We start from the raw sequence: 14,491 nt of genomic DNA on the forward strand, positions 1-14,491 counted from the left end.
GTGATGGCATGTGCTTGTAATCCCAGCTGCTTGGGAGGTTGAGGCACAAGAATTGCTTGAACCTGGGAAGCAGAGGTTGAAGTGAGCTGAGATCGCATCACTGCGCTCTAGCCTGGGCAACAGAGACTCTGTCTCGAAAAAAGAAAAAAGAAATGAATTGCTAATTGTGGTGGACTTTAAGGCATGAAGAGAAGGGAGCTAAAACCCCTCAAGTCACTACCACAAGGCAGGATGAAGGTATTGATTGGCAGAGGAAGAGGAAGAGGAAGTGGTTTTCCATAAGCACAGCTAGTGTCCACACCACGACCACAGCACCCAGGCAGGAAGACGGCCCCAGCCATGCAGAAGCACACACCACGGATATGAGCATGCTGGCTGGGTGAGATGGTGCTACCTAGGCGGCGGATGGAGCTCCTGGTCTCCTTCGCGAAGCTGGAGTTGGACAAGGTGGTTCTCCGGGAGGTGAGGACAGGGATACGGGTGACTGGGGCGCGGTAGCTGGGCACATTAGGGAGATGCTCCACCAGGTTTTGGAGGGCAGGGCCAGGGGCCACTTGGCCAGGTGGCTGGTCCTGGACCAGGCGATTCAGCTCCATGTTCTGGCCTAGTGTAGCCATGGGGCTGGGACCAGAGGGTCTCAGGCAGAGGTGCGACTGGGGACTGCAATTAGGAGCACAGAGTTGGGGGAGGCAATATAGGTGGGGGTCCTCCCGCCAGCCCAACATGACCAGCCTGGTGCCTACCTGCATTTTCAGCAGTGGCCCCAAAACAGAAGCATCACTCCTGTCCCTGGAGTTCAATGCCTCGTGCATCATCAGGTCACATGGTTGGGCCACCCAAGAGCACCGAGGGACAGCCCAGGCGGCCCCCAACTTCTCATGCTCCCTCCACTTACCAACCACCAGCAGCATTTCCCAAAAAAATTAGAATCAAAGAACCCAGAACTCACAGACTCTCAGATTCTTAGACCCAAAGAACCCAGGACTCATTCTTAGTACAGTAGAATTTTCCAGTCCCAAGCAGCCCTGGAGGTCAATTAATTTCACTTCCAACCAGAAGCAGTAACTCTTCTGAGGGACCTGGTTCCCAAACGGGACTGCATATTGGACTCACCTAGGAAGGTTTGACAATTTCTGTTACCCAGGCTCATTCCCAGAGATTCTGATTTAATGAGCTGGGATGGGGCCTGGCAGCAGGAGTTTGTAAATCTCCCCAGGTGATCCCAATGGGCTGTCAGGTTTGAGAACCAGAGCTCAGGGCTACTGCCCCTCAAACACAAACGTGCAGACCTATCACCAGGAGGTCTTGTTACTATGCAGAGTCTGATTCAGCAGGTCTAGACTAGGGCCCATGTTTCTCATTTCTAACCAGCTCCCAGGTTACCCCAAAGCTGCTTTTGAGTGCAAATGGCTATGCCTCAGCATTTCTCAGAGTATGGGGCCCAGACCACCTGCTTCCAAATCACCTGGGGAAGGGGCAGGACCAGCCCCACTGAACCAAGCCTGCCCCTGTTTGCTCCTGGTCTTTTTCATCCACGTGGGGATCCAGCCCCAGACCTGGACTTCATAGGATTCCTATAGATAAGTGTTGAAGTTAACAGAGAACCCTTTTCAAAGACCAGGTAGGAGCAATCTCAGGACACCCAGGGTTAGGACACCTGGGTCCAGACCCATTTCTGCCACTCGCTGGCCGGGACATATCCTCATCCCCAGTATTGACTCTGCCCTCAGTGCCAGCCACAGTTCTGGGTGACTTCAACACATTGTCTCCCTACTCTTCCCAGCAACCTGTGACCCAGGTGCTATTATTGCCTTGTTTTTCTTGATTTGGAAGTCATGGTTCAGCGGTCACAGAAGTGGCTCTGGGTCACACAGCAAAGAAGAGAGAGAGGAGCCAGGAGTGAAATGCAGATCTGTGCCTTGACCTCTTGGCCAAATCCACACACACAGAGCCTCAGGTTTCTCATCTGTAAAATGGCCTATCTGCCTCACAGAGTGGCTGAAGACCCATGGCTTGGGGAATGTGGAGTGTAAGGCACGCGACAACCACTGGCCAGAGATTGGGGTCTGCCTGGCTCGGCTCCATGGCCCAGCTATTGCTCAGCTCCGTGGGACTCTTTCCCTTCCACTGCCTGAGTTCTCAGGATTGAGGGCAAGGTGGTAAATCACAGCAAAATGTAAGTGCTGGGTACAGCCTGGAGATCAGGAAAAGCTCATAAAGAGACGTGGAGTGCACAACACAGTCAGCAAGTTCTGGTTCCAGTTTTCACTCAGCTTTGTGATGTCTGAGCCAAACCCTCACTGGGCAGTAGCCCAAGAGCTGCATCCTCATTGAGCGGAAGTGGCAGGAGGGACTGACTGGGAGGGACTTGCAGGCAGAGGCTGGCAGGAAGGAGTTGGCTGGAATCGGGATTTCCCCGGCCCCACCAGGAGTCCTTGGCCTCAGTGCAATTCCTTAGAGCCTTTGAGATACATCAGCAGGCTCTGATAATGTGGCCTCAAGACACCAAGGATGGGTTTTTCCCGAAGACAGGGTGGCTGAGAGGGCAATGAGGGAAGGAGATGGAGAAAGAGGAATTGGGGTTGCCCCAGCACAGATGCTGCCTCCAGCCTGAAGGACCTCGGACATTCTTGTGCAACCCATCACCACCACCACACCTACCTCCTGAACTGGAAGCTGTGGCCTCAGGCTCCTCCTTGGTGTCGGCCCAGTTCTGGGGCTCCTCCTTAGCCTTCTCCTTGGCCGCCTCCTTGACCTTCTCCTCCTCAGCCTCCTCCTCAGCCTCCTCTTCAGCCTCCTCCTCGGCCTCCTCTCGCAGATCCTGCAAAGAATAAAGTGGAAACAAACTGTGACCATCAGCCCCCAGCCCTAGTCTCAGCAGCTCCTGTTAGATCTGCCTGCAAGAGTCCACATGGGCTGAGTTCTGCTTCTCGCCCTGCCCAGCCAGTCAGGTCCTGCCAGCTCAGCTTCTGGGTACCCTGAGGGTTGCCTATACCCTGGAGAGGGCCGTGCACTCAGGAGCTACAGGGCCTAACAGCTGGACGTGTCGCCTGTAAAGAGGGACACTCTCCTTGCAGCCTGGCACAGGGTGGGGACAAAGCATCCACAGCAACATACTTCACAGTGGGTAAGTCCTTTCTGATCCTCCTACAGGCCCCAGGGAGGCCTCGGTAGCCCCCTTGGACACAGGTGGACACTGGGACCCTGAGAGGGGAGGCGACTTGCCCCAAGCCAGGCACCCACAGGAGGACTTGAGCCAGGTCTACCGACTCCCCACCCATGGCCTAGACCACTTTCTGACCCCTGCCAGGAGTGGGGCCTCGCAGGACCCATCACCCTGCCCCCTCAGTCCTGCGGGCATCTCACCAGCCAAAAATCCCCCTGTAAGCAAAGAAGACAAAGTCCCCATCCTTCTACTGATGCCAGGCCAGGCCTTGGAGCTGCCGGTGCCCGGTGCTTGTCATACCTTGTCTGAGACGCTCTGGGGCTGGGTCCTGTCTTCTTCACTCTGGCCCACGCCCACCTGCGACACCACACAGCTATCCAGCAGCACCCTGTGACCCGGGGCAGAGGGGGGCGTGCAGAAGAAAAGAACTGGGTTAGGGGTGTTAAAGTTTTCCGTAGCCCTGCTGAGGGCCAGGGCTCACCTGCAGGAACCTTCAGGGCAGTGTTCTGCTAACAATCGCCCCATCTGAGATGTACACTCAACAAGGCACTGTGAAGGACATGCCACAACTCTGCTAGGAAGGAGGGCTTCCTGGAGGAGGTGACCTGTAAGCTGAGCCTCCATTACCACAAGGAATGTCGGGGAGGAAGAGGTTTTCCAGGAAGCGGGAACAGCATGTACAAGAAATGCATGGAGGATGATTGGAGGAGCTGTCATCTGGGGTCTCCCAGACTCCGGACAATCTTGGTGATGGGTACAGTATGAGAAAAGTGAGGCCCAGAGAGGTTAAGTGACCTGATGAAATCACACAGCAAATTGTCCCAAACCACACAAACCTCAAACCCAGGCTTTGGTTCTTCCCATGCCATGAGATCAGAGCCAATGCAACTGCTAAAGCTATCATGGGTGCCAGGCCCAGGCAGCAGGAATACATAAGTGATAGGGCCAGGGGTAAGGCTGCAGTGGGCAGGGAAGGCAGTGGCAAATTGGAGAACTCATGTCCATCTGAGGGCAGCGACCACACTCCACTGGGAAAGGGGGCCCAGGTGGCCAGACCATTCCATTTACAAACAGAGCCTGAAATACATGTTTCTAAGTTGAAATTGTCTGATATTTAGATGCTGATAACTCAAATTAATATACCTTTATTAATATGTAGTAGCAAAAAGAACCTGTCTCCAGGCTGAATTAGATGTCTGCATGCAACCTCTGGGTTAAAATGATGACTGAAGGGTGCAGTGACTCACACCTGTAATCCCAGTACTTTGGGAGGCCAAGGTGGGTGGATCACAAGGTCAGGAGTTTGAGACCAGCCTGGCCAACATGGTGAAACCCCATCTCTACTAAAAATACAAAAATTAGCTGGGCCGTGGTGGTGTGTGCCTGTAATCCCAGCTACTCAGGAGGCTGAGGTAAGAGAATCGCTTGAACTCGAGAAGTGGAGGTTGCAGTGAGCCAAGATCACACCACTGCACTCCAGCCTGGGCAACAGAGTGAGACTCCATCTCAAAAATAAATAAATAAATAAAATGATGACAGGACCAGAGACTAATATGATTTTTGTAGTTAGGATTAGTTCTTGCTTCTTAACAGCCCCTCCCCACCCCTCAGACTCCTGTCATCCAGGGGCTCACAGAGAATGCTCTGAGGTGTCTGCCACCCAGGAAACCTGAATGCATCATTCTCTACCCAGAGGGCCAAGTCTCAGCCCTCCTGAGCAAGGACTGTGGGACAAGAAGGTGGGAACGGGATTGTTGCCTAGTGGGTCTGGAGCCAGCTGCCTGGCAGCAGGAATCAGTTGGTAATCACATTGCCACAGCAGCTCCTGGGCTGCATGCCAGGCACTCTGCATGCAAAGTCTCCCCAGATCCTCCTCCAAATTACCCTGAGAAATCTATAAACTCGGTACACCACAGCAACAAAATCATATGATCATCTCAATAGATGCAGAAAAAGCAATTGACAAAATTCAACATCATTCCATGATCAAATCTCTCAACAAATTATGTACAAAAGGAATGGACCTCAATACAATAAAGGCCATATATGACAAGCCCACAGCTGACATCATACCCGATGGTGAAAAGCTGAAAGCTTTTCCTTTAAGATCAAGAACCAGACAAGGATGGCCACTCTCATCACTTCTTTTTTTTGAGACAGGGTCTTACTCTGTCACCAAGGCTGTACTCTAATCACTATAGCCTCAACCTCCCAGGCTCAAGCCACTCTCCTGCCTCACTCAGTCTCCTGAGTAGCTGGGACTATAAGCATGTACCACCACTCCTGGCTTTTTTTTTTTTCTTTTCTTTTTCTTTCTTTTTTTTTTTTTTTGTATTTTTAGTAGAGACAGGATCTTGCTATATTGCCCAGACTGGTCTCAAACTCCTGGGCTCAAGTGATCCTCCCACCTCAGTCTCCCAAAGTGCTAGGATTATAGGTGTGAGCCACCACGCCTGGCCCACTCTCACCACTTCTATTCAATGTAGTATAAGGGATCCTGGCTAGAGCAATCAGGCAAGAGGAAGAAATAAAAGGCATCCAAATTGGAAAGGAAGAAATTAAATTGTTCCTCTTTGTAGATAACTTGATCTTACATATAAAAAACCCTAAAGATTCCACCAAAAAACTGTTAGAACTGATAAACTAATTCAGTAAAGTTGCAGGATATAAATCAACATAGAAAATCCAGTAACATTTCAATATGCTAACAATGAACTATCTGAAAAAGAAATAAAACAACCCCATTTATAATAGCTATAACACAACATGCTTAGGAATAAATTTAATCAAGAAGGTGAAAGATCTGTTTGCTGAAAACTATAAAATATTGATGAAAGACACTGAAGAAGTTGACTGGGTATGGCTTATGCCTGTAATCTCAGCATTTTGGGAGGATCACTTGAGCTCAGGAGTTCGAGACCAGCCTGAATAACATGGTGAGACCTCATCTCTATAAGGTACTAAAACTAGTTGAGTGTGGTCGCATGTGCCTGTAATCCCAGCTAGTTGGAAAGCTGAGGTGGGAGGATTGCTTGAGCCTGGGAGGTTGAGGCTCCAGTGAGCTGTGACTGCACCACTGCACTCCAGCCTGAGCAACACAGCAGGACCCTATCTCAAAAAAAAAAAAAAAAAAAAAAAAACCACTTAAATTGATTGAAGACTACTTAAACATAAAATCTGAAACTATAAAACCACTAGAAGAAAATACAGGGGAAAAGCTCTATGATGTTGATCTAAGCCAATGATTTTTTTAAATATGAATTCAAAAGCACAGGCAACAAAAGCAAAAATAGACAAAATGGGATTACATCAAACTAAAAAGCTTCTGCACTGCCACGGAAACAATCAACAGAGTGAAGAGACAACCTACAAAATGGGAGAAAATATTTGCAAACCGTAAGTTGAATAACGGGCTCATATCCAAAATATATAAGGAACTCAAACAACCCAATTGTAAGGGAAAAAAACCTGATTAAAAAAATGAGCAAGGATGTGAATAGACACTTCCTGCTGTCTCAAAAGATGACATACAAATGGCCAACCAGTATATGAAAAGATGCCTAACATCACTAATCATCAGAGAAATACAAATCAAAACCACAGTGAATATCAACTTCTCACCTGTTCGAATGGCTATTATCAAAAAGACAAGATAGGATGGGCGTGGTGGCTCACATCTGTAATCCAAGCACTTTGGAAGGCAGAGGCAGGTGGATCATGAGGTCAGAAGTTCAAGATCAGCCTGGCCAACATGGTGAAACCCAGTCTCTACTGAAAATACAAAAATTAGCCAGGCAGGGTGGCACCTGCCTGTAATCCCAGCTACTTGGGAGGCTGAGGCACTTGAACTCAGGAAGTGGAAGGTGCAGTGAGCTGAGATCATGCCACTGCACTCCAGCTGGGGTGACATAGTAAGACTATGTCCCCTGTCCCCGCTCCCCCGCAAAAAAAAAGACAAGATAGCAAGTGTTGCTGAGGACGCAATGGAAAGGGAACACTTATACACTGTTGGTGGGAATGTAAATTAGTGCAACCATTATGGAAAAGAGTACAGAAATTCCTCAAAAAGTTAAAAATGGAACTACCATGTGATTCAGCAATCCCTCTGTTGGGTACAGATCCAAGTGAAATGAAAACACTATGATGAAGAGATGTCTACACATTGCAGCATTCACTTTTTTTTTTTCGAGGCAAGAGTCTCACTCTGTCACCCAGGCTAGAACGCAATGGTGCGATCTCCACTCATTGCAACCTCCGCCTCCCAGGTTCAAGTGATTCTCCTGCCTCAGCCTCCAGAGTGGCTGGGATTACAGACCCACGATACCACACCCGGCTAATTTTTGTATTTGTAGTAGAGACAGGGTTTCACCATGTTGGCCACGCTGGTCTCGATCTCCTAACCTCAGGTGATCCACCTGCCTCAGCCTCCCAAAGTGCTGGGATTACAGGCATGAGCCATCACACCTGGCCAGCATTATTTATAATAGCCAATATATATAAATAACCTACAAATCTATCAACAGATGAGTGGATCAAGGAAATGTTCTCGATATACACAATAGAATTCAGCCTTTAAGATGAAGGAAATTTTGTCATTTGTGAACTTTGAAGACATCATGTTAAGTGAAATAAGCTAAACAAAGAATGACACATACCATATGATCTCACTTATATGTGGAGTGTAAAAAAGTTGAACTTGCAGAGGGAGAGACTAGAATGATGGTTACCAGGTTGGGGAGCGGTGGGGTTGGGGAAATGTTGGTGAAAGGGTACAAAGGTTCACTTAGATAGGAAGCTTAAATTTGAGAGCTCTATTATACAGCATGTGACTCTAGTTAACAGCAATGTATCGTATTTGTAAAAATTGCTAAGAATAGATCTGAACTATTCTCACCATAAAAAAATGATGAACATATGAGGAAATGCATAGGTTAATTAGCCCGATTTAGCCATTCCACAATATATATGTATTTCAAAACTACAATAAATATACACAAAAATATGTACGATTTTTGTCAATTGAAAAAACAATTAAGCCAGGCACGGTGGCGTACACCTATAATCCTAGCACTTTGGGAGGCCAAGGCAGGCGAATCACCTGAGGTCAGGAGTTCAAGACCAGCCTGGCCAACATAGAGAAACCGTCTCTACTAAAAATACAAAAATTAGCCAGGCATAGTGGCTCATGCCTGTAATCCCAGCTACTCGGGAGGCGGAGGCAGGAGAAGCACTTGAACCCAGAAGGCAGAGATTGCAGTGAGCCAAGATCACGCCACTGTACTCCAGCCAGGGTGACAGAGTGAGACTCTGTCTTTATGAAGAAAAAAAACAAGAAAAGAAAAAAATAATTAACTTTTTTTAAAAGCCTAGGAAAAAAAACCAAATTCCATGTAACCCTGACAGAAACTGTTACTGCTCACGTGCCAGCGGAGAAAACAGAGGCTCAGAGAGGTTTGATGGCAGATCCACGGTCATACCGCCTGTGCAAGGTGAGCCTGGATAAGACACAGCATCCCTGACCCCAAGGCCATGTGCTTCATGCTCTGTTTCACACTTCTGAGTATTTTGGAGACTGTGCCTTCTACACTAAGGAGATGTCAGCCTTGCACAAATGGGTTAAAGATGGGTCTCCAGCTGCAAGGGGATGACTGGATGACTTTCCTGAAATAGATACAAAGCCTGTCTCGGCTCTCTGCCTATAGCACAAAGGCTCAGAAAATGAACTGCCCACAGGCCCAGCCAGAGGCTTCTTGGAGTCCTGCTTATTCCAGTATCAGATCAGAAGCCACTGTTGGCCTTGGGCAAGTCACCTCGAAGCCCTTGGGCTGCCTCTGTCTGCTCATCTGTCAAATGGGTAGGATTTGCCCAGCCTGAGCAGCCTGACCTATTTAAGTAAGATCAGAAGGGCCAATGAGAATCTCAAAGAAAAGTCAAAAAAAGACTGCCAGGTGTTGTTCTGGTAATTCTTCTGTATTCTTCCTCACTAAACATTGGGAGAAGCTTTCCTTGTCTGTAATACCAAGAATCCCTGCTCTGTACTTAGTGGCAGGGCCCCGTCTCTAAATCTCAGTTCTCTGATCTGTGAAATGGGATGAGAGAATGATAGAATCTGCCATTCAGGCTGCCTTAGCAGTGTGTGACCCAGAAACAAATCCTAAGTCAAATGGCAGCCATTATTATTGTTCTTGTCATTATTATTATTAATCCCAGAGGAGGCAGTGATCTGCAGGGTTATGAAATCACCCACATGGATCGAGGAACGTTTTGCACAAACATCCCCAGCTATCAAAACACCTAAACATCCCAGTGGTGGCGCTGTCAGCGTTGCCAGGGACTGTCTGGGGGCCATACAACAAAGTCACATTGCCCCCGTTTGACAGGATGCCCAGTGCCTGCTAAGGCACCCTCTTGTGCAGCCCAGAACAACAGAACATCAAATTCCAGAAAGTTCCCAAGTCTCAGGGATTTCCAAGCAGAGGAACAGACAGATTGGCTGAGGTGGGCTTCCTGGAGGCCTGCCTGGCTTTCCAAGTTTAAGATCCAGGGAGCAGCAATGACAGCCAGCTCTCAAAGGCGTACGGGTCCACCCCTCCTCCCTTGAGCCACCCCACAGGCTGTACCCCCACATTATGGTCCTCACTGTCACCTTCAGCAAACTCTCCACCTGAAATCCCAGCCCCAAAAGAAGGAAGGAGGGGAGCCTCAGGGAGAGGCAGCCACCTACTTGGGTCTCTCGGTCAGTGCCAGTCAGGATACCCATGAGCAGGGGTTCAGCTGGGGGCTGTGACATTCATCCCAAGCCGGAGTCGGTGCATGTACATGGAGACTTGAGAGAGCACCGGCCCAGCCACGAGTCCAGCTCCTGAGCCCAGCTCCTGAGCCAGGGTGACTCCAGTGGCAGAGGAGCCACCAATCCTTCCTGCTTCTAATCAGATTGAGGGAATGTGCAAGGAACTGCAGAAGCGCCCCCAGGGAGGCCAGGTGGGACCAAAAGGCCGAAGTTGCTAGGGAAAGCGGAGCTGTTGCCTGCAGAGACCAGGTTGCTAGACAACCATCTGCCCGCGACCGGGACCTTTGCGTCATCAGTAACCTGTACCTCTGCAAAGCTGCCCAAGAGCATCCTTCCCAGTCAGTGACAGCCCAGCTCTGCTTGCCCTGGGCCTCACACCCTCTGGCCCTGGCCCTGTGATCACCCACTCGATCACTCACTTGTCCCTTCCTGGGCCTGGAGCCCAAAAGTTCCCAGAGTTGAAAACTCTGGGTGAACATTTGTATAAAGACATACATGCCTGCAGCATCTGCGGGGAACTCCGGAACCATGTGCATGTGTGCAAAGCTGTCGTGTGCACACATGTATGAACATGTATGAGTGTGCTGCCCGTGCTTGTGCATATATGCAGGATGTGTGTGCATATACATGTGTGCATGCCTGTACATGCTGTGTGCATAACCCAGCATGTATGTCTGTCAGTGTGCTGGTGCATGCATGTATAGTGCAGCTATGTATGTGTGTGCCCATGTGTACTGCATTCTGAGAACATGTGTATAGTTAGTGCACATGTGCACATGCCTGTATGTGAGCATAGTTGGTCACTGGCCTTGAAAGGGTGTCTCAGCTCCAGAGCACTGGCAAATATAGGGTTTTTCTGGCCTGGGTGTTAGGTGTACAAGTTCAGCAAGGGAGCCACTCATAGCTATGCACTCCACACAGAGACAGGGAGAGGGCAGAGGGCAAACAAGTTGCTCTAATGAAACCAGCAGCAGCTAAGTTCTTCACCTCGAGGGGACTGCATGGAGGCCCACAAGGCAGAATTAGGACAAGCCGGGAAGGGACAGGAGCTATAGGGAAGCAGGCTCAGTTTTGGTGTAAGCAATAATTTCACAGGTCAGAGAGGCATATGGATGAAATGGACGGTCTTTGAGAGGTTGTGAACTCTCCGTCACTGGAGGTAAACAAGCAGAGGCTGTGTGGCCTCCTGTAAAGGGTGGAAAGAGTCTATGTGAACTGAGTAAGTCTAATGTGAACTGAGTAAGTAAGTCTACGTGAACTGAGTAAGTCTACGTGAACTGAGTAAGTCTACGTGAACTGAGTAAGTAAGTCTATGTGAACTGAGTAAGTCTATGTGAACTGAGTAAGTCTACGTGAACTGAGTAAGTCTATGTGAACTGAGTAAGTCTATGTGAACTGAGTAAGTAAGTCTACGTGAACTGAGTAAGTCTACGTGAACTGAGTAAGTCTACGTGAACTGAGTAAGTCTATGTGAACTGAGTAAGTAAGTCTACGTGAACTGAGTAAGTCTACGTGAACTGAGTAAGTCTACGTGAACTGAGTAAGTCTACGTGAACTAAGTCTACGTGAACTGAGTAAGTCTACGTGAACTGAGTAAGTCTACGTGAACTAAGTCTACGTGAACTGAGTAAGTCTACGTGAACTGAGTAAGTCTACGTGAACTGAGTAAGTCTACGTGAACTGAGTAAGTAAGTCTACGTGAACTGAGTAAGTCTACGTGAACTGAGTAAGTCTACGTGAACTGAGTAAGTCTACGTGAACTGGGTAAGTCTACGTGAACTGGGTAAGTCTACGTGAACTGAGTAAGTAAGTCTACGTGAACTGAGTAAGTCTACGTGAACTGGGTAAGTCTACGTGAACTGAGTAAGTAAGTCTACGTGAACTGAGTAAGTCTACGTGAACTGAGTAAGTCTACGTGAACTGAGTAAGTAAGTCTACGTGAACTGAGTAAGTCTACGTGAACTGAGTAAGTCTACGTGAACTGAGTAAGTAAGTCTACGTGAACTGGGTAAGTCTACGTGAACTGAGTAAGTCTACGTGAACTACGGACTAAAAGCAGATGACACTGAACAGGCTTCCAGCTCTGAAATCCTGTTTAACTATTTCCTGACTGGAACGAAAAGAGACCCTCTTAGGGGATAAGAACATCAGTGGCCATTGATGGGGCACTTACCCCAGGCCTGGCCCTGATGACCCCTCTGCAGGAGGCTTTTGTTATCCCCCATTTTACAGATGTGGAGGCAGAAGCTCTGAGCGGGTACACCACTTGCCCCAGTCATTTCACTAACAGAAGCAAAGTGACATTAGCATTTCTGAGGCCCAAATCTGTGCTCCTAACACTCATGTTGCCATCCTGTCTCAGGCCATGGCCAGAGGAACAGGTCAGGGAGAAGGGGTGCAGGCCCCAAGGTACCATAGTGGGCAGAGAGACAGGGGCATAATGCCAGGGGACTGGAGCACGAGCAGAGTAACTTACTATCACCTGATCCACCATAACAGCCTCCTCACTGTTCTCCCTGCCTCAATCTTTCTCCAACACAGCTGCCAGATCATGCCACTCTCCTGCTCAAGAACCTTCGATGGCTCCCTATTGCCTTTGGGAAAACAAGTACAAGGCTTTATGACCTGCTTTTGAAGCAGTACTTCTTTCCTCCTCCTCCTCCTCTTCCTCCTCCTCCTCCTCCTCCTCCTCCTCCTCCTCCCCCCTCCCCCTCCCCTCCCCCTCCCCCTCCCCCTCCCCTCCCCCTCCCCCTCCCCCTCCTCCTCCTCCTTTTTAAGTAGAGACAGGTTTTGCTATATTGGCTAGGCTGGTCTCGATCTCTTGGTTTCAAGTGATCCAACTGCCCGGCCTCCCAGAGTGCTGGGATTACAGACGTGAGCCACCACGCCCAGCTGACCTTCTTGAAACACTAACTTGTCTTCTGGGCCCCACACTCTTCTTGTCTCTTCCCTGCTCACTGGCTCCTCCTTCTCAGTCCTTTTTGCTTCCTCATCTCCCCAACGTCTGGCCTTGCCCATGAGCGTCCCTCTATCCACACTCACTCCCTGAACATCTCGAGCCCTATAGTTTTCAGTGCCACCTACATGCCCAGAATCCCAATGTCACATCTCCAGCGCCACCTCTCCCTGGCCTAACTCCAGGCACAGATGTGTCCAGCTGCCTCCTGTTCATCCGTCTGTTACCTGATCTCATTTTTACCTTTGATTTTAACTCAACTCTTCTGTGTGTTTAACGTTGAAATCTATGGATATGGACGGATGATCAACCATTCCTGGGCAGTAGAGCAGAACCCAAGACATTCCCAGAAGGCATCAAAGGCAACCACGGTGGAGGCATATGGAGGGCAGTCCTGGGTTTGTGAATAACAGGAGAACTGGGAGCCCACTGCGTATATCCATTCATACATCCATTCATGCAGTCAACTAACATTTATTTGGTGCCTACTGTGTACCAGGCACTGTTCTAGGCTCTGGGAACAAGGCAGTGAAAGCCACAGATGAAAGTCCCAGCCCTCTTGGAGGCTGCATTGTAGTGTCTGTAGAGGGAGGTGGAGTGGTGGGTAATATGATTCCCAGGTCATTATGAGCACAGCAGGGGGACCCCAGCTTCTCCCAGCCTCTCTGGTCAAAGCCCAGCCTCACACAGCACAGAACAACAGAAAGGAGCTCTGTTGAGCAGCAGAGAGTGCCCAGACCCCAGGAGTTCAGCCAACCCCAGCCCCAGGGCCAACCCCAGCCAGGTGGGGAAATCACTTACTCAGTCACCTCCTCCTGCTCCTCCTCCTCCTCCTCTTCCTCTTCCTCCTCATCTTCTTTCTCCTCTTCAATCCGGGACAGCTCCCTGAGTTGGGGTTAGAGGCAGGAGGTGAGCCCACCTGAAGCTGCCCCCCAGTCTACCTGCTGCCCCATTTTCTGTAGGATGTCCCATGACTCCCGAGCTCAGACCTGGACCCTCCAACTAAGGCTCAACCTGGGGAGCCCCAGCTGAGCAACCCTCTCCTCTGCATGAGGGGACTGTTCCAGCCACTGTGTTAGTGGTGACCGTAGGTCAGCCTCTGATCCTCTCTGGGCCTCAGTTTCCCCACCTTAGCTGTGTAAGTTATGAGCTTCAGAACACAAGACCCCCCACTGTCACCAAGCATCTCTAGTAGGAAGAAAGATTGTGACATCCCTATGGAAGGCAATTTGCAAATCATAGCCACAATTCCACATTCCCATGACCACTGACCCAGCAATTCTCTTCTAGAACTCTCCTGCAGATGTACTCACACACGTGCAAAGACACGCATACAAAAGTGCCTATTTTGGAAGGTACTTTTGTATGCAGGGGACCTGTTGCAGAATTGTTCATAACAAAATTTTGGAAACAACCTAAATGTTCATCAAGAGTGAAAGGTTTAATAAATTACGGTACAGCCATTTGATGGCATACTATGCAGCATGGAAAAATGAAGATGCTCTCTATATCCTGAATGTGAAAAGATCTCAAGGTATACTGTTGAATGAATATAGTGAGGTACAGATAGGTACGGGTG

The 14,491-nt window shown here is 49.1% G+C and overlaps 1 protein-coding gene across 4 annotated transcripts in view; it reads right to left on the minus strand.

The window, feature by feature from the left end:
• Positions 1–14,491, minus strand: part of CNGB1 (cyclic nucleotide gated channel subunit beta 1) — a 104,557-nt gene that overhangs the window by 56,936 nt on the left and 33,130 nt on the right. For all 4 annotated transcript variants that reach the window (XM_035281846.3, XM_035281848.3, XM_078358349.1 and 1 more), the window contains 3 exons: positions 13,714–13,797; positions 3,467–3,554; positions 2,662–2,821 (listed from right to left, as the gene is read on the minus strand). In XM_035281846.3, the coding sequence (XP_035137737.3) occupies positions 2,662–2,821; positions 3,467–3,554; positions 13,714–13,797 (332 nt within the window). The remainder of the gene's footprint in view (positions 1–2,661; positions 2,822–3,466; positions 3,555–13,713; positions 13,798–14,491) is intronic.

This window comes from Callithrix jacchus, chromosome 20 (genome assembly GCF_049354715.1).
Source record: "Callithrix jacchus isolate 240 chromosome 20, calJac240_pri, whole genome shotgun sequence".
NCBI lineage: Eukaryota > Metazoa > Chordata > Mammalia > Primates > Cebidae > Callithrix > Callithrix jacchus.